General features: G+C 44.2%; 1 protein-coding gene across 2 annotated transcripts in view; it reads right to left on the bottom strand.

The window, feature by feature from the left end:
- Positions 1 to 26,315, bottom strand: part of LOC106576776 (inositol polyphosphate-5-phosphatase A) — a 281,297-nt gene that overhangs the window by 61,277 nt on the left and 193,705 nt on the right. For both annotated transcript variants that reach the window (XM_045700743.2, XM_014154171.3), the window contains exon 9: positions 20,313 to 20,397. In XM_045700743.2, coding sequence (XP_045556699.1) covers positions 20,313 to 20,397 — 85 coding nt within the window. The remainder of the gene's footprint in view (positions 1 to 20,312; positions 20,398 to 26,315) is intronic.

The raw sequence follows: 26,315 nt of genomic DNA on the forward strand, positions 1-26,315 counted from the left end.
TCACTGGAACTAAGGGGGCTAGCCCACCATAAAAAAAACAGCACCAGACCATTATTCCTCTTCCACTGAACTTTACAGTTGCCACTATGCATTCGGGCAGGTAGGAGATGGGAGAACCTTCCAGAAGGACAACCATCTCTGCAGCACTCCACCAATCAGGCCTTTATGGTAGTGGCCAGACTGAAGTGACTCTTCAGTAAAAGGCACACGAAAGCCTGCTTGGAGTTTGCCAAAAGGCACCTAAAGACTCTCAGACCATGAGAAACAAGATTGAACTCTTTGACGTGAATGCCAAGCATCACATCTGGAGTAAACCTGGCACCATCCCTACAGTGAAGCATGGTGGTGGCAGCATCATGCTGTGGAAATGTTTTTCAGCGGCAGGGACTGCGAGACTAGTCAGGATCGAGGCAAAGATGATCGGAAGCAAAGTACAGAGAGATCCTTGATGAAAACCTACTCCAGAGCACACAGGACCTCAGACTGGGGTGAAGGTTCACCTTCCAACAGGACAACAACCCTAAGCACACAGCCAAGACAACAAAGGAGTGGCTTCGGGACAAGTCTCTGAATGTCCTTGAGTGGCCCAGCCAGAGCCGGACTTGAACTCGATCGAACATCTCTGGAGAGACCTGAAAATAGCTGTGCAGCAACGCTCCCCATCTAACCTGACAGACCTTGAGAGGAACTGCAGAGAAGAATGGGAGAAACTCCAAAAATACAGATGTGCCAAGCTTGTAGTGTCATACTCAAGAAGACTCGATGCTGTAATCACTGCCAAAGGTCCTTCAACAAAGTACTGAGGAAAGGGTCTGAATAATTATGTAAATGTGAAATCAGTTTCTTATTTTAATAGACATTTTAAAAAAACTGTTTTTTTCTTTGTCTTTATGGGGTATTGTGTGTAGATTGATGAATGGAGAAAAAAACAAATTGATTTTAGAATAAGGCTGTAATGTAACAAAATGTGGAAAAAGTAAAGAGGTCTGAATACTTTCCGAAGGCACTGTATATAGTGTATTTACGGTATGCTAATAAGATGCACTCGCACATGAAGCAGGAATGTGGCTTTCGACATACCACATCCAAAGATAGTGTGAACAGAGTTGCAAATCTGATGTTGAAGAGAGATCTCACTGGACTTATTTTACTAACGTAAATGGTCCAATAAGACAAAACGATGAACCCCTCCTCAAAGAGCCTGGCCAATATGGCCGTTACAGATAAATAACTGGGGAATTGTAGAAAGAGGCCCATGAATTCTCACTGTGCTACTTAATGGTGCCCTTTTAAATATAATGGGCTGTGAAAAGAGCAGAGCGACTTTTAATGTCACTGAGCAGAGTTGTTTAAAAGCCCTGGGTGCCAACGCTGGGTTTACAACTGTGTTACATAGAGCTCCTCTGTGAGACCACCTTTGTATGACTGACAGTATGTACATTCTATCCAACCCCATGAATAAGATTTAAATCAGGAGATCTCGCCATCACCTTCCGATGGATATTGCATTCTTTACATTGTCAGTTCAAACGGCATTAACTTTTAATTGGAGATCTATTCCAGATGTCGGTATGTAATTCATAAATTTTGCTTCCGAGAAACTGCCCATAAAAGTTTAATTTGCTTGTTATCAAATATAACTTTATACATTTTAACAAAGTTAACTCGCAAATTAAGGTTGACTTCTTTTGAGCTGGAACAGATGACTTGGAGCAATTTCACAGGGGGGACATAACATAATGCAAACTCAATCATAGGGTGGAGAAAATGGAAAGGGTTGTCCCTATCAACAGGCCACCATAGTGTGTGTGTGTGCGTGCATACAGTTGAAGTCAGAAGTTTACATACACCTTAGCCAAATACATTTAAACTCAGTCTTTCACTATTCCTGACATTTATTCCTAGTAAATATTCCCTGTCTCAGGTCAGTTAGGACCATTACTTTATTTCAAGAGTGTGAAATGTCAGAATAATAGTAGAGAGAATGATTTATTTCAGCTTTTATTTCTTTCATCACATTCCAGTGGGTCAGAAGTTTACATACACTCAATTAGTATTTGGTAGCATTGCCTTTACATTGTTTAACTTGGGTCAAACATTTCAGGTAGCCTTCCACAAGCTTCCCACAATAAGTTCGGTGAATTTTGGCCCATTCCTCCTGACAAAGCTAGTGTAACTGAGTCAGGTTTGTAGGCCTCCTTGCTCACACATGCTTTTTCAGTTCTGCCCACAAATGTTATTTTGTATTGAGGTCAGGGCTTAGTGATGGCCACTCCAATACCTTGACTTTGTTGTCCTTAAGCCATTTTGCCACAACTTTGGAAGCATGCTTGGGGTCATTGTCCATTTGGAAGACCCATTTGCGACCAAGCTTTAACTTCCTGACTGATGTCTTGAGATGTTGCTTCAATATATCCACATCATTTTCCTCCCAAAAGATGCCATCTATTTTCTGAAGTGCACCAGTCCCTCCTGCAGCAAATCACCCCCACAACATGATGCTGCCACCCCCGTGCTTCACGGTTGGGATGGTGTTCTTCGGCTTGCAAGCATCCCCCTTTTTCCTCCAAACATAACGATGTTCATTATGGCCAAACAGTTCTATTTTTGTTTCATCAGACCAGAGGACATTTCTCCAAAAAGTACGATCTTTGTCCCCATGTGCCGTTGCAAACCGTAGTCTGGCTTTTTTATGGCGGTTTTGGAGCAGTGGCTTCTTCTTTGCTAAGCGGCCTTTCAGGTTATGTCGATATAGGACTTGTTTTACTGTGGATATAGATACTTTTGTACCTGTTTCCTCCAGCATTTTCACAAGGTCCTTTGCTGTTGTTCTGGGATTGATTTGCACTTTTCGCACCAAAGTACGTTAATCTCTAGGAGACAGAGCGTGTCTCCTTCCTGAGCAGTATGACGGCTGCGTGGTCCCATGGTGTTTATACTTGCGTACTTTGTTTGTACAGATGAACGTGGTACCTTCAGGCGTTTGGAAATTGCTCCCAAGGATGAACCAGGCTTGTGGAGGTCTACAATTTTTGGCTGATTTATTTTGATTTTCCCATGATGTCAAGCAGAGGCACTGCGTTTGAAGGTAGGCCTAGAAAAACATACACTGGTACACCTCAAATGATGTCAATTAGCCTATCAGAAGCTTCTAAAGCCATGACATCATTTTCTGGAATTTTGCAAGCTGTTTAAAGGCACAGTCAACTTAGTGTATGTAAACTTCTGACCCACTGGAATTGTGATACAGTGAATTATAAGTGAAATAATCTGTCTGTAAACAATTGTTGGAAAAATTACTTGTGTCATGCACAAAGTAGATGTCCTAACCGACTTGCCAAAACTATAGTTTGTTAACAAGAAATTTGTGGAGTGGTAGAAAAACGAGTTTTAATGACTCATAAGTCACAACCTAAGTGTAACCTAACTTCCGACTTCAACTGTGTGTGTCTTTCACACACACACACACACACACACACACACACACACACACACACACACACACACACACACACACACACACACACACACACACACACACACACACACACACACACACACAGAGAGAGCCTTCGGAAAGTATTCAGACCCTTTGACTTATTCCACATTGTTACGTTACAGCCCTCTTCTAAAATTGATTCAATAGTTTTTTCCCCTTCATGAATCTACACACAATACCCCATAATGACAAAGCAAAAACAGGTTAAGAGTTGTTTGCTAATTTATTAAAAATCAAAAAAATGTATATCAGACTTACAAAAGTATTCAAACCCTTTACTCAGTACTTTGTTAAAGCATCTTTGGCAGCGATTACATCCTCGAGTTTTCTTGGGTATGACGCTACAAGGTTGGCACACCTGTATTTGGGGAGTTTCTCCCATTCTTCTCTGCAGATCCTCTCAAGCTCTATCAGGTTGGATGGAGAGCGTCCCTGCACAGCTATTTTCAGGTCTCTCCAGAGATGTTAGAACGGGTTCAAGTCCGGGCTCTGGCTGAGCCACTCAAGGATATTCAGAGACTTGTCCTGAAGCCAGTTCTGCATTGTATTGGCTGTTTACCTAGGGTTGTTGCCCTGTTGGAAGCTGAACCTTCTCCCCAGTCTGAGGTCCTGAGCGTTCTGCAGCAGGTTTTCATCAAGGATCTCTCTGTACTTTGCTCCGTTCATCTTTGCCTCGATCCTGACAAGTCTCCCAGTCCTTGCCGCTGAAAAACATACCCACAGCATGATGCTGCCACCACCATGCTTCACCGTAGGGATGGTGCCAGGTTTACTCCAGATGTGATGCTTGGAATTCAGGCCAAAGTGTTGGTTTCATCGGACCAGAGAATGTTGTTTCTCATGGTCCGAAAGTTTTTAGGTGCCTTGTGGCAAACTCCAAGCGAGCTGTCATGTGCCTTTTAATGGAGTGTCGCTTCCGTCAGGCCACTCTAACATAAAGGCCTGATTGATGAAGTGCTGCAGAGATGCTTGTCCTTCTGGAAGGTTCTCCCATCTCCACAGAGGAGACTCTAGAGCTCTGTCAGAGTGACCATCAGGTTCTTGGTCACCTCCCTGACCAAGGCCCTTCTCCCCCAAATGCTCAGTTTGGCCGTGCTGCCAGCTCTAGGAAGAGTCTTGGTGGTTCCAAACTTCTTCCATTTAAGAATGATGGAGGCCACTGTGTTCTTCGGGACCTTCAATGCTGCAGACATTTTTGGTACCGTTTCCCAGATCTGTGCCTCGACACAATCCTGTCTTGGAGCTCTACGGACAATTCCTTTGACAACATGGCTTGGTTTTTTCTCTGACATGCACTGTCAACTTTGGGACCTTATATAGACAGGTGTGTGCCTTTTCAAATCATGTCCAATCAATTATATTTACAGGTGGACTCCAATCACGTTGTAGAAACATCTCAAGGAGGATCAATGGAAACAGGATGCATAAGAGCTCAATTTCAAGTCTCATCGCAAAGGGTCTGAATACTTATGTAAATAAGTTATATATGTTTTTTATATTTAATACATTTGCAATCATTTCTAATAACCTGTTTCTGCTTTGTCATTACGGGTTATTGTGTGTAGATTGCTGAAGAATGTATTTTATTTTATCAATTGTATAAGGCTGTAACGTAAGAAAATGTGGAAAAAGGGGTCTAAATACTTTCCGAAGGCACTGAGTATAAAATAAACCTTTACATAACACCTGAAACAACACGCAGTGTCCTGGGACCTGGTTGGCACCCCACCAGACCAAAAATAAAAAACTATTATTGTGCTCAGCTCGCAAAGGCCCAGCACTGCATTAGTCAAAAATAGACTGACATCATACAAGTAGGTCACTATGCACCAGGCACAATGACACCCTTATCCTCTACAGTTTATGCCACATTTCGTTTGGAACTAAATCAAAAAGTCACTATTGGCCAGTTGTTCATCCCTGGCATTTTCAAAGGCTGCATGGATGGGCTCCATTTTGACCAAAATAGAGGCAAGGAGGACAATCTAGTGAATTGCGAGATAAGACAAACATACAGCTAGCTCTGAAATTATTGGCACCCTTGACAAAGATGAGCAAAAAATTATGTCTAAAATAAATAACACAAATACTGAGCTATATTGTATGCAAAAAAATATATACTAATTCAATTGCTCAGCGAAATACATTTTCTGTAACAAGTAAAACTTTTTTTTTCTCAAAAAGTCAGGTGTCAAAATGATTGGCACCCCTGTTTTCAATACTCTTCTTGCTTGGATAATGGCACTGAGCCTTTTTCAAAAATGTTTTATGAGAATGGAGAATTTATTGGGAGGGTTTCTAGACCATTCATCCACACATAATCTTTCCATCTCCTTGATATCATTCATCATGCGCTTATGGACTGCCCTCTGCAATTCCAACCACATGTTTTCAATGGGGTTCAAGTCTGGAGACTGAGATGGCCATTGCAAAATGTTGATTCTGTGGTCCATTAACGGTTTCTTTGTGGATTCTGATGTGTGCTTGGGGTTACTGTCTTGATTGAAGATCCAGATGCAGCCAAGTTTCAGCCTCCTGGCAGAGGCAACCAGGTTTTTGGCTAAAATATCCTGGTACTGGGTAAAGTTCATGATGCCGTTGACCTTAACAAGGTTCCCAGGACCAGTGGAAGCCAAATAGCCCAGTCACATGAAAGATCCACCACCATATTTTACAGTAGGTATGAGGTACTTTTCTGCATATGGTGACTGACAATTTAAAGGGATGGGGAAAACCACACTGTGGATTCCAGATTTTGCCCATGGAGGTATTCAAAGTTAATGGACAAACACAATTACTCCAGAACTGCAAATGTGGGGTGAGTCCAGCCTAGTAAATAAGACCACGAGTGTACGAAGCATCAAAACAAATACGTGGGGCTTTCCACCAACACGTCTCACTGTCAGCTGTGAAACACATCCTCTTATATTTCTACAACACCTTTGTCGCATAATAATGCTTGTCTACAACCATGTACGCTCAGACAGCCTAATATCGCCCCGCACGCATGCACACATCCTAGCCACCCGCCAGCACACACACATACATACAGTACACGTGGAAGGCAAGCAGCTCTGAGCTCATATGACAAGGCCTGTATTAGAACATGCTTGTCTGTCTGCCTGGCCATGTGCTTTTAGCTAATATTCTCATATTCCCTTTGCAGCAAAATCTGCCTTCCTGACCCAATTTAACACCAGACCTTCCAGTAAGAATTTAGCCCCCACCGCTAGACAAACTGGCTTGTTCCTTTTCTTCTCCCCTATGAAAAAAAGTGAAAATCCCTTTCCTGAGCCGTTAAAGATAAATGATCAGTGCTCTAGAAAGTTGGTGGCCTTTTCAGGAGATAGGACAGTAGGATGGGGGGAAAAAGTCCCCAAGACAGAGTGAGGACAAACACCACCTGCATTCAGAAAGAGAGAGGTAGATGGAGGGGGAGGGAGAATGGGAGGGAGAGTGAAGGCAGACAGGCGAGAGGGAGAGAAAGCAGTGAGTGAGTGAGTGAGTGAGTGAGTGAGTGAGTGAGTGAGTGAGTGAGTGAGTGAGTGAGTGAGTGAGTGAGTGAGTGAGTGAGTGAGTGAGTGAGTGAGCCAGCCAGCTGAAAGAAAATTAGGATGAGAGAAAAAGTGTAAGCTTGACACCTTGATAAGTTCCTTTCCTGAGGATGGCTCACCCCTCACAATTCTGGGTGACTTTAACCTCCCTACGTCTACCTTTGACTCATTTCTCTCTGCCTTCTTCTTTCCAGTCCTCTCCTCTTTTGGCCTCACGCTCTCACCGTCCCCCCCTACTCACAAGGCAGGCAATACGCTCGACCTCATCTTTACTAGATGCTGTTCTTCTACCAATCTCACTGCAACTCCCCTCCAAGTCTCCGACCACTACCTTGTATCCTTTTCCCTCTCGCTCTCCTCCAACACTACTCACTCTGCCCCTACTCAGATGGTATTGCGCCGTCGCAACCTTCGCTCTCTCTCTCCTGCTACTCTCTCCTCTTCCATCCTATAATCTTTTCCCTCTGCTCAATCCTTCTCCCACCAATCTCCTGATTCTGCCTCCTCAACCCTCCTCTCCTCCCTTTCTGCATCCTTTGCAGAAAGGGAGTCCCCTATCCTCCCGGCCGGCTCGGTCCTCCCCTCCTGCTCCGTGGCTTGACGACTCATTGCGAGCTCACAGAACAGGGCTCCGGGCAGCCGAGCGGAAATGGACGAAAACTATCCTCCCTGCGGACCTGGCATCTTTTCACTCCCTCCTCTCCACATTTTCTTCCTCTGTTTCTGCTGCTAAAGCCACTTTCTACCACTCTAAATTCCAAGCATCTGCCTCTAACCCTAGGAAGCTCTTTGCCACCTTCTCCTCCCTCCTGAATCTGGGACGACTGCGGACGACTTTGTCAACCATTTTCAAAAGAAGGTTGACGACATCCGATCCTCGTTTGTTAAGTCAAATGACACCGCTGGTCCTGCTCACATTGCCCTACCCTATGCTTTGACCTCTTTCTCCCCTCTCTCTCCAGATGAAATCTTGCGACTTGTGACGGCCGGCCACCCAACAACCTGCCCGCTTGACCCTATCCCCTCCTCTCTTCTCCAGACCATTTCCGGAGACCTTCTCCCTTACCTCACCCTGCTCATCAACTCATCCTTGACCGCTGGCTATGTCCCTTCCGTCTTCAAGAGAGCGAGAGTTGCACCCCTTCTCAAAAAACCTACACTCGATCCCTCCGATGTCAACAACTACAGACCAGTATCCCTTCTTTCTTCCCTCTCCAAAACTCTTGAGCGTGCCGTCCTTGGCCAGCTCTCTTGCCATCTCTCTCAGAATTACCTTCTTGATCCAAATCAGTCAGGTGTCAAGACTGGTCATTCAACTGAGACTGCTCTTCTCTGTGTCACGGAGGCTCTCCGCACTGCTAAAGATAACTCTCTCTCCTCTGCTCTCATCCTTCTAGACCTATCTGCTGCCTTTGATACTGTGAACCATCAGATCCTCCTCTCCACCCTCTCCGAGTTGGGCATCTCCGGCGCGGCTCACTCTTGGATTGCGTCCTACCTGACAGGTCGCTCCTACCAGGTGGCGTGGCGAGAATCCGTCTCCGCACCACGTGCTCTCACCACTGGTGTCCCCCAGGGCTCAGTTCTAGGACCTCTCCTATTCTCGCTATACACCAATTCACTTGGCTCTGTCATATCCTCACATGGTCTCTCCTATCATTGCTATGCAGACGACACACAATTCATCTTCTCCTTTCCCCCTTCTGATAACCAGGTGGCGAATTGCATCTCTGCATGTCTGGCAGACATATCAGTGTGGATGACGGATCACCACCTCAAGCTGAACCTCGGCAAGACGGAGCTGCTCTTCCTCCTGGGGAAGGACTGCCCGTTCCATGATCTTGCCATCACGGTTGACAACTCGATTGTGTCCTCCTCCCAGAGTGCTAAGAGCCTTGGCGTGACCCTGGACAACACCCTGTCGTTCTCCGCTAACATCAAGGCGGTGACCCGTTCCTGTAGGTTCATGCTCTACAACATTTGCAGAGTACGACTCTGCCTCACACAGGAAGCGGCGCAGGTCCTAATCCAGGCACTTGTCATCTCCCGTCTGGATTACTGCAACTCGCTGTTGGCGGGGCTCCCTGCCTGTGCCATCAAACCCCTACAACTCATCCAGAACGCCGCAGCCCATCTGGTGTTCAACCTTCCCAAGTTCTCTCACGTCACCCCGCTCCTCCGCACACTCCACTGGCTTCCAGTTGAAGCTCGCATCTGCTACAAGACCATGGTGCTTGCCTACGGAGCTGTGAGGGGAACGGCACCTCCGTACCTTCAGGCTCTGATCAGTCCCTACACCCAAAGAAGGGCACTGCGTTCATCCACCTCTGGCCTGCTCGCCTCCCTACCTCTGCGGAAGCACAGTTCCCGCTCAGCCCAGTCAAAACTGTTCGCTGCTCTGGCACCCCAATGGTGGAACAAGCTCCCTCACGACGCCAGGACAGCGGAGTCAATCACCACCTTCCGGAGACACCTGAAACCCCACCTCTTTAAGGAATACCTGGGATAGGATTAAGTAATCCTTCTACCCCCCCCCCCCCCCCCCCCCCCCACAGATATAGATGTACTATTGTAAAGTGGTTGTTCCACTGGATATCATAAGGTGAATGCACCAATTTGTAAGTCGCTCTGGATAAGAGCTTCTGCTAAATGACGTAAATGTAAATGAGAGAGAAGTGTGAGGACATGAATGAGAGAACGAGAGATCTAAAGCCTCACTAGAGACTAAGAAGGTGAGGTGGCCAGAGTGACCAGTAGGAGTGTCCTCCCCAGTGGCCCAACGGCTGACAGCAGGTGTGGCATCATTGACTAAGGGGGTCAATGGGGCTACGGCCCAGGCCAACCCTGGACCCGAGAGGCCACAACGCCATGGTCTGAGGGGGGCGGTGGGTGACCACTGGTGCCAGGCACTGTCCTCACACCCTGTCACACCATGTGATCTACCCCTGGAATGGTGGGCCCAGCTGCCAGCCGCTGCGGCCAGTAACACAATGGCTGCAGCTCTTGTTGATGAGGAGGCTGTTGTTGATGAGGAGGACCAACAGAAGCCACTGCTTGTTCTTCATTTGCAGAGCGTTTTAATTGCGGAACAGCGTCCTGATCAAAGCGACATCGCTCGCGTTACGCCCTCGTTGCTGAACTCTCTCTTTCTCTCTGTGTCTCCATCTCTCTGTCTCTCTTTTCATTAGCATGGCAAGCAAATAGAGGAAAAAAGGAGGAGAAAACAGGCTCTTTTGTCCCAAGGGGAATAGTCTCCCTCTATCCAGATGGGTTATCTCTCATAATGGGGCCTCATTGTGATGAATTACCCAGATCGTGACGATTTATCTTCATATCGGAAACTTCTTTGTCTAAGGCTATGTGGATAAAACTAAACATATAATCCAGTGACAAGGTGACGCCGTATCATGATGACCTCACATATAAGTTAGTTCATTTATCGTGTTCATCTACACTATCTTTGGCATACTGCTGGCCTTGTTGTCATAGATCTTTTTTTCTCCTATTGAAACAACAAGATTGTCCTCAGATATAAAATAAGATTATCATTGTATCACCATGTTGTGTGTATGACAGATATTTGGTGTAATCTGATTAAGTAGGGTGCTCCTGCTGTGGTATTGGGGAGTAGTAGGCAGCAGAGTGTGTGTGTGTGTTCATGTGTGTGTGTGTATGTGTGTGTGACAGCAGCCAAGGAGGGTCACAGTCCTCACAGTCCCTGGTGTCTAGGTTCCCCCAGAACAGAGGCCCAATCAGTGCTAGCCCACTGGCTAATGGATGGATGGCCCCCAAAATTAATTAGCCCGACTAATGTAGTGTACACTTAATTACACTGCCTCTGTTTTGATTAATGGAAGGGCCCACCTTAGCACACATGCTAATCAAAGGCTGGGGCAGAAAGGGAAAAGGCAGTGAAAATTATTTACCCAGAAACAGGTTCACGAACCAAGACAATAGGCATCAACAACCCTAAATGACTCTTTCCAGCCTATTTGAAGAGTGCTTGTATATGTTTCACATTATTAAGGGATAAATACATTATTACAGACATGGAAGAACACATGCAAGCACATACACACCCATGTATGTCCACACACGCACAGACTCACACAAACATCCACACAGTAGAGGCCTTCACGGTTCCAAAAAGTTGGACCCGTTCCAAAATGGACCTGGGACTTTCCCATCCGGACCAGATATGTATATATTTATTTTTACAATATAGAGACCCGTTCCGAACGGACCTGAGGACAACTAGACCCGTTCCGTATAGACCTGGTTGGATCCAGACCCAGTCCAATCATAGTGAAGGAAGCTGCAGAAAAGTCCATTTTTAAGCGACTTTATTAACCGGCTGATAAAGTGTGAGGGAGAGGAGGTAGAGAGAGGTGACGCTCTAGTAGGGGCCCTGCTGTGTGTGTACAATACTGTGAGTGTGAGCGAGTGACACAGGGAACAAGGAGGGAGGGAGGGAGAGACTAGAACCAACCGAGCCGACTAATAGTTTCCATATTATTTATGTTATTTATTATTCAACATGATTACGTAGTACCTGTACCTGTCTTGACTGCATCAAATCAAGAAAAGCTAGTTAAGCTAGCTAGGCTAATTGAGGCTGCATGCGCTTTCTCGTCCTACAGTTACAAATAACTTCATTCAGAATATAAAGTAGCAGCCTACTTGTTGGTTCTCGGTCATTGTACCCTATCCTTCTCCTTTAACTTTTAATTCCATAATTGAATTCCATCTTCCATTGATTAGATATCTCCTAACTTTTGCCCCACACGGAGGCTCTATGACGGTAGACTATTGCCACTTTGATGACTTATGATTGGCCAACAACAACAAGCTACACGCGCCACTCTCATGAAAAGCTAAGAGCAGCAGCATAAATTATACAATCTCCCTTTCTCTACTGCTGCAGTCGTGTTTGGATCTATATGGGTCCTTCCGGACAAGTCAGTCAAAATTACACATACCTGAGACCCGTGACAATCATATCAGATCTGACGCAGACCCATGGAATTATTTAGAATTCTGGATCCAGACCCACTCGGGTCCCGGATTGGGTCTCCGGTATTCGGGTACAGGTGGATCTGTGAAGACCTTTAGCACTCAGGCCAGTGTTTAGAATATGGCTTTAAAAACAGTATCACACATACAATCACACACGCCCCGTCACACTTTTCCCTGGCATGGACCGTATGCTGTAAAGCACTTCCACAAAGGGTGAAAAATTGAACATATATATTACCCTGCTTGTCGTTAATGAGTATTTTACAGTATTCATTTGGAGTGGGTCCTAGTCAATGGCTCCACCTTTAATTTCATGCTGCTCAAGTAGAGAAAGGTGCAGGACAAAGGGAGGAAGATTGATGCCTGGGCCATCCCCTGCCATCCACCTGCTCTTTCCACTAACCACAGAAAGGAGGCGCTACCGAACACATCCACACGTCCTCCAACTTGGATCTCCCTCACACTGGGAGTGGTGGCGCGGTGCGGTGAGAGGCCGCTAGCCTAATGAAATCTGCCCATGTAGCGGCCAGATAAACTCCAATTAAAACAGACACAAGCTATGTCACGGGGACAGTAGATCAAGTCAGCAATTAACCTCCCCGCTGGCCTCCATCAATCCTTAAATTGGAGCGACCGGCCAGGAGCGCACAATTTCTGCAGATATTAAATTTACATTCTATTAAGTTTAATTAGGATACATTTTAAATATACTGAGAGTCCAGGCACGGAGCCCTGGGCTGTCACTGAGCCTCTGTGATTCACTGCCACTGGTCCCTGGGGTTCCCGGGATGTCCCATCATGCACCTCGTCTTCAGTCTCGGTCCGGGCCGTCTCAGCATACACTCAGCAGCACACAGGTGGTTAATCAGCTCCTAATGCCTTCTCTCACACATACAACTTTCTGACATGCACATTATAGTAAGTTTTGGTATTTCCCCAAATCAGGAAAACAGGTACAAGTGCACTATTCCAAATCAACAGATTACACTGGTTCCCTTCTGCACTGTCCCATCGAGTGCTTGGGCAGCCTCATTCCTCCACTTGCACTTCTCTCTGGCTGGGCACACCTCTCCTGTCCTGATGATACAGTCAGAGCAGGAAAAAGGGACCGGGGACTGGTCGATGACACTGGGAAGACCACCTCCAGGGAACTCAACCCCAGCATTAGTCTCCACTTGGCTGTGTCCTTTGTCCCCTGGTGAAAGGCCCAGTGAATGAGGGTCAATTGAAGCCAATTCCCTCTGTCGGACACAATTAACGGGGAGCCCAGTTGGGAGGGGGGCTGGCCACAGCCTCTGGTTACTGATCCTGCAGCACAAGCATGCCAGGAATCCGCCACCTATGTCCAACCCTGGGACAATGGGGCATAGGACATTGGGCCTAGTGTGTAGACCACCACACACGGATCCACAGGGCATGATGGGTTAAGGGGAGGGGCTGGTGGCTATTTGCATTGCAGTGGGTGTCCATGATGACACTCAGAGAGAAACAGTGCAGCTGTAGTGTTCAAGGAACTAGAGAAATACATGTATGAAATGCTCCTTGTTTTTGCCCACATATAATATGGGACAGTTCTTACCTTTTTTGCATTAAAGAAGTGGAGAGGTAATTGTGCCTAATGTGTGTTACAGAGCGAGAGAAACAGAGAGAGTAGCCCTCCATCTGAATCAATCTCCAGATAAGCAGGCCCAATTGATCCACCAGGTCCAATCTAAAGTAAAGCATCGTTCCAATGTGCACTAATTGTCCAGCTGACATTAATTGTCATTACAGGGTTGACATATCTCCTGGCTGTGAGTTATAGAGCCACATGAAGGCTACAATCATCTGTTTACTGGTGACATTACAGCGTCCCTCCACAACCACATACAGTACAGGTCACAATTAAATCAGACTGGTGTGCTCTGTGCTGAACGGTTTTATATGAGTAGAATGCTGCCTCTAACGGGCCGAGCTCCTTGGATGATGTCATCAGCCTTTGGTGTTGTCCCGTTAAAGGGTGAGTATGAGGACCTCTTAGGAAGGTGTAAAGGGAAGGAGAGGGGTGTGTGTGAGAGGAGAGAAAGTGTGTGTTTGTGTGTGAGAATAGAGCGGTGGTTGAAGGGGCTTCATGGCCCACAGATCTGACTTCCTGGGGTACTCTCTGGACTAAAGAGCCCCCCCCTGTGGCGGCACCACCCCATCACACAAGGAAAATCAATCAGGAACATTGTGTGTGTGTGTGTGTGTGTGTGTGTGTGTGTGTGTGTGTGTGTGTGTGTGTGTGTGTGTGTGTGTGTGTGTGTGTGTGTGTGTGTGTGTGTGTGTGTGTGTGTGTGTGTGTGTGTGTGGTGGGGATATAGAAGGTGCATGAGAAAGGAGTTGGGCGGAGGGGAGTAGGCAGAGACGGACACAAACTGGTGCTAGCCTTACACATCCCTGGAAAAGGGGTCATGACCCCTAGTACACTTAAACAGCATTTCAGTGGCTGAGACACAGAGAGGGTGACTACTTACCTACCACAGAGCAAAGGGGGGAGGAGGAAGGAGGGGGTGTCTGATCTAGATTAGTCACGGGGGATAAATATGGTGACGTACTGGGATGATATTCTTTCTGACGGTTATATTTCTATGATCACCCAGTTTGGGTTAGAAACGTTGTACTATTAAACACTTTGGCAGCATTATACCAGGATTTACTTTTTGTTCTACATTATTTCCTCTCTAATCTAGCACAATTTGGATTTTCTATAGTCATAATATCCCAATGTCTCAGCGGTAGCTGGAATATGAAACTAATGGCCACTATATGATATGTTTGTATATAATGATCACAGTCATGCTAACCACTTCATATTCCTCAATCGAGGTAACCTAGATGTTGGGGCGAGTGTCTTTGATTCAAAATGGTCTCAATGTTCTCTGAGTATTCTTCCGTCATATGCTTTTCCCTCTTAGGCTGTGGCTGCTGTGCACTTGGGACCTTGGCTTACTGTATTGAGCGATTCCTCATGAAACCAGGAAGGAAAAAAAATACCACGATTTTGGGGATTTTCACAAAATTGAATCCATAGAATGGTCCTTTGGAAGGAGGATTGTTGGCATATACAATGAGTATCCACAACATTAAGAACACCTGCTCTTTCCATGACAGACTGACCAGGTGAATCCAGGTGAAAGCTATGATCCCTTATTGATGTCACTTGTTAAATCCACTTCAAATCAGTATAGATGAAGGGGAGGAGATAGGTTAACCTCTTGGGGCTAGGTGGGACGCTAGCGTGCCACCCGTGGTGCACTCCATCAACAGCAGGTGCATTTCAAGAGCGGCAAATTTGAATCCAAATAAATGTCAAAATTCAAATTTTTCAAAAATACAACTATTTTACACCATTTGAAAGATAAACATCTCCTTAATCTAACCACGTTTTACGATTTCAAAAAGGTTTTACGGCGAAAGCATAAATTTAGAGTATGTTAGGACAGTACATTTACAAGAGTTGTGTGTAATGTTTTGTCAAGTCAAAGACAGGGTCACCAAAACCATAAAACCAGCTAAAATGATGCACTAACCTTTTACAATCTCCATCAGATGACACTCCTAGGACATTATGTTAGACAATGCATGCATTTTTAGTTCTATCAAGTTCATATTTATATCCAAAAACAGCGTTTTACTATGGCATTGATGTTGAGGAAATCGTTTCCCTCCAATAACCGGCAGTCAAGTCAGCGTCACAAATTAAATAATTAAAATTAGAAAACATTGGTAAAATATTATATTGTCATTTAAAGAATTATAGATTTACATCTCTTGAACTCAATCAACTTGCCAGATTTAAAAATAACCTTACTGGGAAATCACACTTTGCAATAATCTGAGCACTGCGCCCAGAAAAATACGCGTTGCGATATAGACTAGACGTCATGTTGGGGAGATCTAAAATCGAAAATACTATGTAAATAATCCATTACCTTTGATTCTCTTCATCAGATGTCACTTCCAGGTATCACAGGTCCATAACGAATGTAGTTTTGTTCAAAAAAGCTCATCATTTATGTCCAAAAATCTCCGTCTCGTTAGCACATGATGTAAGCCAGCCGGACTTCTCGTCACGAACGAGGGGAAAAAATATATTTCCGTTCGTTCAAACATGTCAAACGTTGTATAGCATAAATCATTAGTGCCTTTTTTAACCAGAACATGAATAATATTCAAGGTGGACGAATGCATACTCTTTTATAACGTATTGGAACGAGGGTACCCAACATGAACTCGCGCGCCAGGTGTCTAATGGGACATCATCGTTCCATGGCTCTTGTTCGGTCAGATCTCCCTCCAGAAGACTCAAAACACTTTGTAAAGGCTGGTGACATCTAGTGGAAGCAATAGGAAGTGCCAAAATATTCCTAAGCCCCTGTGTTTTTCAATGGGATAGGTTTAAAGTCAATACAACACATCAGGTATCCACTTCCTGTCAGAAAATGTCTCAGGGTTTTGCCTGCCAAATGAGTTCTGTTATACTCACAGACACCATTCAAACAGTTTTAGAAACTTTAGAGTGTTTTCTATCCATATATAATAAGTATATGCATATTCTAGTTACTGGGTAGGATTAGTAACCAGATTAAATCGGGTAAAAAAAAATTATCCAGACGTGCAAATGCTGCCCCCTAGACCCAACAGGTTAAAGAATGATTTCTAAGCCTTGAGACAATTAAGACATGGATTGTGTATGTGTGCCATTCAGAGGCTGAATCACAGATTTAAGTGCCTTTGAACGGGGTATAGTAGTGGGTGCCAGGAGCACCGGTTTGTGTCAAGAACTGCAATGGTGCTGGGTTCCACACGCTCAACAGTTTCCAGTGTGTATCAAAAGTGGTCCACCACCCAAAGTGCAACTCAAAATTAGGAAGGTGTTCCTAATGTTTGGAATACTCAGTGTATGTGACATAAGTATGTTGAAGCATAATTGGGAAATAATTTATGAAAGTTGGCATATTTATGACATTTTGGCCTTACCCAGGCCTCTTTTAAGACTCCATAATGTTTCATTTGTAGGTGCTACAAAATATAAAGTTTTGCCACTTGCTTTGTAATATGAGTAGTATTTTGATTTCAAATATGATTATTTTGACATTAATTTATGAATATTTGGCAAATGTTTCTATATATTGTTTAACATAATATACTCTACACGGATATCAAAGTTCCAGAGTGGCATCTTTGCTACTTTTAGAGTTATGATCAAATTTGCAAGCATTACTGAGTGAATGTGAAAATGGATTCAAAATGGTTCCTTTGCAGGATGTGCAATGATACAGGAGAGCTGTGATGTTACATTGCCTACTATACCAATTTATCTGTATAAAATGGGCCATAACTTTAAAACTAGCAGAGATCCCACCCTGGAACTTTGATATGCACGTAGAGTATATTATGTTAAACAATATATATAGAAAATTGCCAAATCTAAATCTGTGATTAGTGCAGACAAAAATAGTGACAAAAATATTAGTCAAACACCTATTTTCCAGTGGCAAATTGATGAGACTATTACTGTCTAAATAGACAGTTTACTAAAACGTTTACTAAAACGAGACAACATTTTCCTTGTGACTAAAATCTGACTAAGTGGACTGACAAGAGTTTTTGGAAAGATTGAGAGCTCAGTGATAAAGACAATTAATATTATCAGCACAGATGCGCAGCGTAGTTCAATTCAGCAGTCAGAAGGATGAGTCACACTAGGCAAACACAGCCTACATACAGTATGATGATGAGCTGTGGGGCAGCAAGCGATGAGCTGGTGAACTGCGGGGGAGCAAGCGATGATCGTGGGCAGACAGGCAGCCACCGCTCCGCCTCCAATTATACACATCGCGCAGGCGACTCTGTTACTTCACATTAGCTAACCAGTCACCGCCAGCCTTCTAGTTTGCTACCCTTTACCTGGTTAAGAAACACAAGCTGCTTCGTGAAAATAAAAACAATAGCAGCATTGACTAATAGGAAAACATGTTTTTCTCTCCCATGAGTAGGCTATAGAAAAGTAGGCCGTCTTTGAAATGTAGTCTCGCTCAACCCTCCCACATTTCCCACTGCATTTCATATACAGGTTTTGTAGCCAACGTAGCCAAATCTTCCTCTTTTCTTCAGAGAAAACGGCTTGATTCTTGTTCAAAAGACATTATCTGTAATACCGGCGCTAAGTCTTTTTCTCTTTCTATCGTGTATTGGTGGGCCGCTTTTTATATTCATAAAGCATATCGCGGGCCGTTTTAAAACTAGGCTACTATCGGACCGGACCGTTAACCATTTGTTTAGGCTGCACCTTGTTCAGTCATGTTACCTCATTAGTCAGCTATAGCTAACAATCTGGATGCAGGATGCAACGTTTTGGAATATTAAAACAGCATATTTCTATGTAGAACCAACTGCCTCTTTGACATGTTGAATAATGAATAACGTCGGCTCTATTTATGGAATTTCTATCTCCAACAATCAAGATTGTTTTTTTTAAACTGAACGCGGCTCTGGTAACATATAACCAGTAGCCTATATGCAAACATTTTGTGGCACAGAAAGTAAGGAAAAGGGATAGCAAACAATTTATTGACTCGAGCACTGGGAGTCAGAATTCACTCGACCATTGGTGACTTGGACTTGGGACTCGAGCACAGAGGACTTGGGACTCGATTCGGACTCGAGGTTTAGTAACTCGACTACATCACTGGGCGAAAAAGTCATTAGCCCCCGTTCAAAGTCATTAGCACCCGTTCTACTTTTGGACATCAATGTGGCTGCGGCATCGGTGGAACGTTGATAACAATGGCAATGACGTGACCGAGTGATGGAGTTGCAACCCGTACTAATTTGCCAATAATTTGCAGCAGCATCTGGTTATTGTGCTACTACTCTCTCTCATTATTCAAATGACAAAAATGTGATTGAGGCAATGATATTGTAGTCAAAATTACTAAGACTAGACTTAATCTAAAAAAAGAGTGCCAAAATTAACACTTTTATTTTGAATTATTCAAATCAAAATACAACTCATATTACAGAGCAGGCGGAAAAGCTTCATTTGACACCAATTCTTGCTTTGTAGCACTTACAAATGAAACATTATGGAGACTTAAAGGAGGCCTTGGTTAGCCAAAATGTTATAAATATGCCAACTTTGATGATCAATTATGCTTTTAGATACAAATGTCACCAATCCTTTTTCCAAAGGGCCATTCTATGAATGAACATCTCCCAAATCATGTTATTGTTTTGTCCTGGTTTCGTGATGGGATCACTATCATCTCCAAAGCATAATATTCTCACATGATCAGCAGCTCTAACGTGCCCTACATACGGCTGTGGAATTCAATGTACCGCCGAAGGATTAGACAACGCAATCTATCAATGTGATAAGATACAGTAGAAAACATCATATGGTCGCACATAACAACCCTGCAGCTGAACACAGCAGCGTGAAGCAACATGCTCATTTAATGTTTGCCTATGAGGAATAGCATGACCTCCGCATTCAATTAAGTATTCTATTCAATTCCTCCCCTAGTGTTTCGATGGTTAAACTACACTCCCCGCTCAAAAGTCCCTTCTCACTTTACCTCACAGGATGAAGTATTTCCTGAACCATTTGAGCAAAAGCCTTCCATTCAACAAGCGCCCACCCCCTCCTCCCCACTCCTCTTCCCCTTCCCTTTTGAGACATAGGGTCTTCTCCCAAATGAACAATCCCCACAACTTGAACAGAGCCACTGATTTGAGGGGCCATTGTGTGGTGGGAGCAGGGTTCGCCCCACAAGTGGCTAGTCTCTCTCTTATTATGGAGCTTCACTGTCTGTGTGGAACTTTATGGCTTGTTACCCTACAGCCCCCCTATCTCCTGATGAGGATTGCTGAATGACTACTCTGACTACTACACTGACTCTAATGTGGCGTCATTAGCACCAAGAGAAAGGGAGGGAGAGAGGAAGGAAGAGAGAGAAAGTGAAGGGGGACGTCACCATAACATAATGGACTTGGAGGGTTGGTTGGCAAACACAGCTGGGCCAATGACAGTGGAGGGGTGAAAATGAGCGATAACTGTGATGGGCTGGTGGCTATTGTCCCCCACAAACCCTAGAAAACTGTGCACACACAGAGAGAGATATCAGCAACACCTATCCATGTCAAGGTGTATGTGCCGAATCACATATAGTGTAGACACTAACTGATATGTTCGCAAACACATGCATCAATGTGCTTACCTCAATAACCTGCCTTGTATCCAACCTGAAGTTGAAGTCCCCAAAGACAAAATATGGCACCTTCTCAAACCGCTGGTCAGTGATCCTGAAAAACATGAAAAGTATTTGTCATTAAATGTGAATTGATCCAAGTGGAGTTGTATACTGTTGGGCCTTAGTGTTTGGTTGCCTCAGGGCATTTTATTTATGAGGTGCACACCACCACCTGGTGGTACCAACACTTGCAAGATGTTTGCACCCCTGTGGATAACAATATTCAACATGACAACAACAACAAAAATCAGTTAACGTGAATAGGTTTGTGTAGATTGGGGCCTTTCAAATATTTTTATTCAAATCAAATCACATTTTATTTGTCACATGTGCAGGTGTAGACTTTACCGTGAAATCCTTACTAACAAGCCCTTAACCAACAGTGCAGTTAAAGAAATAGAGTTAAGAAAATATTTACTAAATAAACTAAAGTAAAAATGTTTATTACAAGTAACACAAAATACCAATACCGAAGCTATATACAGGGGGTACCGAGTCAATGTGCGGGGGTATCACAATCAAACTGTGCAAGTTTCAAATTCCAATGAAAAAAAAAATAAACACAACATGTAAAGTGCTGGTCCCATGTGTAATGAGCTGAAATAAAAGATCCCAGAAATGTTCCATATGCACAAAAAGCTTATTTCCCTCAAATGTTGTGCACAAAAGTGTTTACATCCCTGTTAGTGAGAATGTTATCCTTTGTTAAAATAATCCATCCACCTGACAGGTTAGGCATATCAAGAAGCTGATTAAACAGCATTGTCATTACACAGGTGCACCTTGTGCTGGGGAAAATAAAAGGCCACTCTGTCACGTCCTGGCCAGTATAAGGTTAATTGGTATTGTAGTTTCGTCAGGACGTGGCAGAGGGTATTCATTTTATGTGGTTCGGGGTGGTGTGTTTGTTGAAGGGGCATTTGATTTAAGTATTCCGGGGGTTTTGGGCACTGTTTGGTTTTCATGTATTCTATGTTGAGTCTAGTATGTCTGTTTCTATGTTTGGTTAATTGGGGTTGGGACTCTCAGTTGAAGGCAGGTGTTGTCTACTTGCCTTTGATTGAGAGTCCCATATATTAGGGTGTGTTTGTCATTTGTGGGAGATTGTTCCGTGTTTAGTGTGTGTCAACATTACAGGACTGTCAGTTTATCGTTCGTTCTCTTTTGTTATTTTTGTGTTCATTTTGGAGTTAATAAATGTTCAAAATGAACAACTGCATGCCTGCTGCGTTTTGGTCCTCCTTCACCGACGACGATACCTGTGACACACTCTAAAATGTGCACAGATGTCTCAAGTTTTGACGGAGTGTGCAATTGGCATGGGAAAAACAAATTCTGATTGTGGGTGGGCCTATGCCCTCCCAGGCCCACCCATGGCTGTGCCCCTGCCCAGTCACGTGAAATCCATAGATTTGGGCCTAATGAATTTATTTAAATTGACTGATTTCCATATATTAACTGTAACTCAGCAAACTCTTTGAAATTGTTGCATGTTGCGTTTATATTTTGGTTCATTGGAATTTGAAACTTGCACAGTTTGATTGCTTGCAGGGGCATCATGCACCCATTATTTCAGTGACAGATAGGGGCATGTGCTGAAGCCACCATGCCTGCAAAAATATTTTGGAAGCAATGTAAATGCATGTATTAATGTCTACATTAGTTTTGCCACATTTATGCTATTACAAACACTTTAATGCATACTTTAAATTATATTATACTTTTGAGATTACTAATGTTACTGTCTTCACTACAATTACAAAAATACTTACATGTAATTTTGTTCTTGAAACGTTTAATTGAAATATACAAAGCATCAGCAATCCAGTGCCTTCAGAAAGTATTCCACATTTTGTTTTTACAACCTGAATTCAAAATGAATGTCTCACCCATCTACACACAATACCCCATAATGACCAAGTCAAAACATATGTATTGAAAAATGAATATCTAATTTACATAAGTATTCACACCCCTGAGTCAGTACATGTTAGAATCACATTTGCCAATGATTGAGTCTTTCTGGGTAAGTCTCTAAGAGCTTTGCACATCTGGATTGTACAATATTTGCACATTATTATTTTTAAAAATTCTTCAAGTTCCATCAAGTTGGTTGTTGATAATAGCTAGACAGCCATTTTCATGTCTTGACATAGATTTAAACCAATTTAAGTCAAAACTGTAACTAGGCCACTCAGGAACATTCAATGTCTTGGTAAGCAACTCCAGTGCATATTTGAGTGCCTGTTGAAAAGCAGACTGAACCAGGTTTTCCTCTAGGATTTTGCTTAGGTCTATTCCATTTCTTTGTATACTAAAAAACTCCATAGTCCTTGCCGATGACAAGCATACCCATAACATGATGCAGCCACCACTATGCTTGAAAATATGAAGAGCGGTACTCAGAAAAAACATTTAGTCATTCCTTTAACATCTGACAAATTAAAAAAACAGGACAAATCTGAGGGGGCATGTGCACTTGTGCCCCCTATAGGCATGATCTCCTTTCTATGGGAAGCTGCTATACTTGGCATGGGACTTGTGCAGTCATGAACTCGGTCCCAATATCCACACTTGCATACTACTTAGTATGTGGTGATGTAATGACCATATGTAACGGAGTTAAGAATATGCCGTAAGCTTGAATGTCAGGGATGGAGCCATCCAATCGGTACCTTTTGGGTGGCTCAACATGTTGGAACGTTGTCAAAGAGGGCAGTCACGTGTATGCAAAGCAGATGATCACTGGTTCGAGCACAGTATGGGGCAGTCGGACAGTGGAGGAAGCTAAGCTGTTAACAGCACGCGGTCCCCGTTACACATTGTTCCTGTACCCAAGAACGCAAAAGTAACTGAACTATATGACTATTGCCTCGTAGCACTCACTTCGGTCATCATGAAGTGGTTTGAGAGACTAGTCAACGATCATATCACCGCCATCTTGCCTGTCACCCTAGACCCACTTCATCGACCTGGCCAAAGCTTTCGACTCCGTCAATCACCGTATTCTTTTCGGCAGACTCAACAAATGACTGGTTCACCAACTACTTCTCAGAGAGTGTTCAGTGTGTCAAATCGGAGGGCCTGTTGTCCGGACCTCTGGCAGTCTCCATGGGGGTAACACAGGGTTCAATTCTCGGGCCGACTCTTTTCTCTGTATATATCAACGATGTCGCTCTCACTGCTGGTGATTCTCTGATCCACTTCTAAGCAGACGACACCATTCTGTATACATCTGGTCCTTCTTTGGACACTGTGTTAACAAACCTCCAAACGAGCTTCAACACTCCTTCCGTGGCCTCCAACTGCTCTTAAACGCATGCTTTTCAACCGATCGCTGCCCGCACTTGCCCGACTAGCATCCCTACTTAGAATATGTGGACAACTACAAATACCTAGGTGTCTGGCTAGACTGTAAACTCTCCTTCCAGACTCACATTAAGCATCTCCAATCCAAAATTAAATCTAGAATCGGCTTCCTAATTCGCAACAAAGCCTCCTTCACTCACGCTGCCAAACATACCATCGTAAAAGTACAAAATAGCCTCCAACACTCTACTCAGCAAACCGGATGCAGTCTATCACAGTACCATCCGTTTTGTCACCAAATCCCCATATACCACCCACCACTGCGACCTGTATGCTCTCATCGGCTGGCCCTCGCTACATATTCGTCGCCAGACCCACTGGCTCCAGGTCATCTATCAGTCTTTGCTAGGTAAAGCTCCGCCTTATCTCAGCTCACTGGTCACCATTACAACACCCACCCATAGCACGCGCTCCAGCAGGTATATCTCACTGGTCATCCCCAAAGCCAACAACTATTGGCCGCCTTTCCATTCCAGTTCTCTGCTGCCAGTGACTGGAACGAATAGCAAAAATTGCTTAAGTTGGAGACATATCTCCCTCACTAACTTTAAGCATCAGCTATCTGAGCATGCTTACCAATCGCTGCAGCTGTACATAGCCCATCTGTAAATAGCCCATCCAACTACCTACCTCATCCCCATTTTGTTTTAGTTACTTTTTTGCTCACCAGTATTTCTACTTGCACATCATCATCTCCACATCTATCACTGCAGTGTTAATTTGATAAACTGTAATTACTTCGCTACTATGGCCTATTTATTGTCTTACGTCCTCACGCCATTTGCACATACTGTATATAGACTTTTTCTATGGTGTTATTGACTGTACGTTTGTTTATTCCACGTGTAACTCTGTTGCTGTTTGTGTCGCACTGCTTTGCTTTATCTTGGCCAGCTTGCCGTTGTAAATGAGAACTTGATCTCAACTGGCCTACCTGGTAGGTCCACAGACGATGCAATCGCCATCACACTGCACACTGCCCAATCCCATCTAGACAAGAGGAATACCTATGTAAGAATGCTGTTCATTGATTACAGCTGAGCATTCAACACCATAGTACCCTTCAAGCTCATCATTAAGCTCGAGGCCCTGGGTCTGAACCTCGCCCTGTGCAATTGGGTCCTGGAATTCCTGACGGGCCGCCCCCAGGTGGTGAATGTAGGAAACAACATCACCGGCCTCCTGAGTGGCGCAGTGGTCTAAGGCACTGCATCGCAGTACTAGCGGTGCCACTAGAGATTCTGGGTTTGAGTCCAGGCTCTGTCGCAACCGGGAGACTCATAGGGTGGCGCACAATTGGCCCAGCATCGTCCAGGTTAGTGGAGGGTTGGGCCGGCAGTGCGGCTTAGCTGGGATGTGTTTCGGAGGATGTACGGCTCTCGGCCTTCGCCTCTCCCGAGTCTGTACGGGAGTTGCAGCGATGAAACAAGACTAACTACCAATTGGATACCACAAGAAAAAAAGAAAAAAAACTGTACTCCCTGTTCACCCATTACTGCATGGCCATGCACGCCTCCAACTCAATCATCAAGTTTACAGACGACACAACAGTCGTAGGCTTGATTACCAACAGGGAGGAGGTAAGGGCCCTCGGAGTGTGGTGTCAGGAAAATAACCTCTCACTCAATGTCAACAAAAGAATGGAGATGATCATGGACTTCAGGAAACAGCAGAGTGAGCACCCCCTTATCCACATCGACGGGACAACAGTGGAGAAGGTGTACATTTAAGTTCCTTGGCGTACACATCAATGACAAACTGAAATGGTCCACCCACACAGACAGTGTGGTGAAAAAGGCGCAACAGCACCTCTTCAACCTCAGGAAGCGGAAGAAAGTTGGCTTGTCACCTAAAACCCTCACAAACTTTTACAGATGCCCGGTACGGCAACTGCACCGCCACCAACCGCAGGGCTCTCCAGAGGGTGGTGCGGTCTTCACAATGCATCACCGGGGGCAAACTACAGGCCCTCCAGGACACCTACAGCTCCCGATGTCACAGGAAGGCCAAAAAGATCATTAAGGACAACAACCAAATAAGCCACTGCCTGTTCACCGCGCTACCATCCAGAAGGCGAGGTCAGTACAGGTGCATCAAAGCTGGGACAGAGAGACTGAAAAACAGCTTCTATCTCAAGGCCATCAGACTGTTTAACAGCCATCACTAACATTGAGTGGCTGCTGCCAACATACAGACTCAAATCTCTAGCCACTTTAATAATTAATAATTGGATGTAATAAATCTATCACTAGTCACTTTAAACAATGCCACTTTATATAATGTTTACATACCCTACATTACTCATCTCATATGTATATACCGTCTCTATAAGGTAGTAGTTGTGAAATTGTTAAGATTACTTGGTTGATATTGCTGCACTGCACCGCAACACCTGTTTTTGCTTTGTCATTATGTTGTATTGTGATGAGGGAAACAAACTATTTAATCAATTTTAGCATAAGGCTGTAACGTAACAAAATGTGGAAAAAGTCAAGGGGTCTGAATACTTTCCGAAGGCACCGTAGGGACATGGTCACAGAACATTAAGAAAAGAGAGAAATCTAGAAACCCACAGTACGTAATAGGTACAGTTGAAGTCGG

Source organism: Salmo salar, chromosome 18 (genome assembly GCF_965601325.2).
Source record: "Salmo salar chromosome 18, fSalSal1, whole genome shotgun sequence".
NCBI classification, from domain to species: domain Eukaryota; kingdom Metazoa; phylum Chordata; class Actinopteri; order Salmoniformes; family Salmonidae; genus Salmo; species Salmo salar.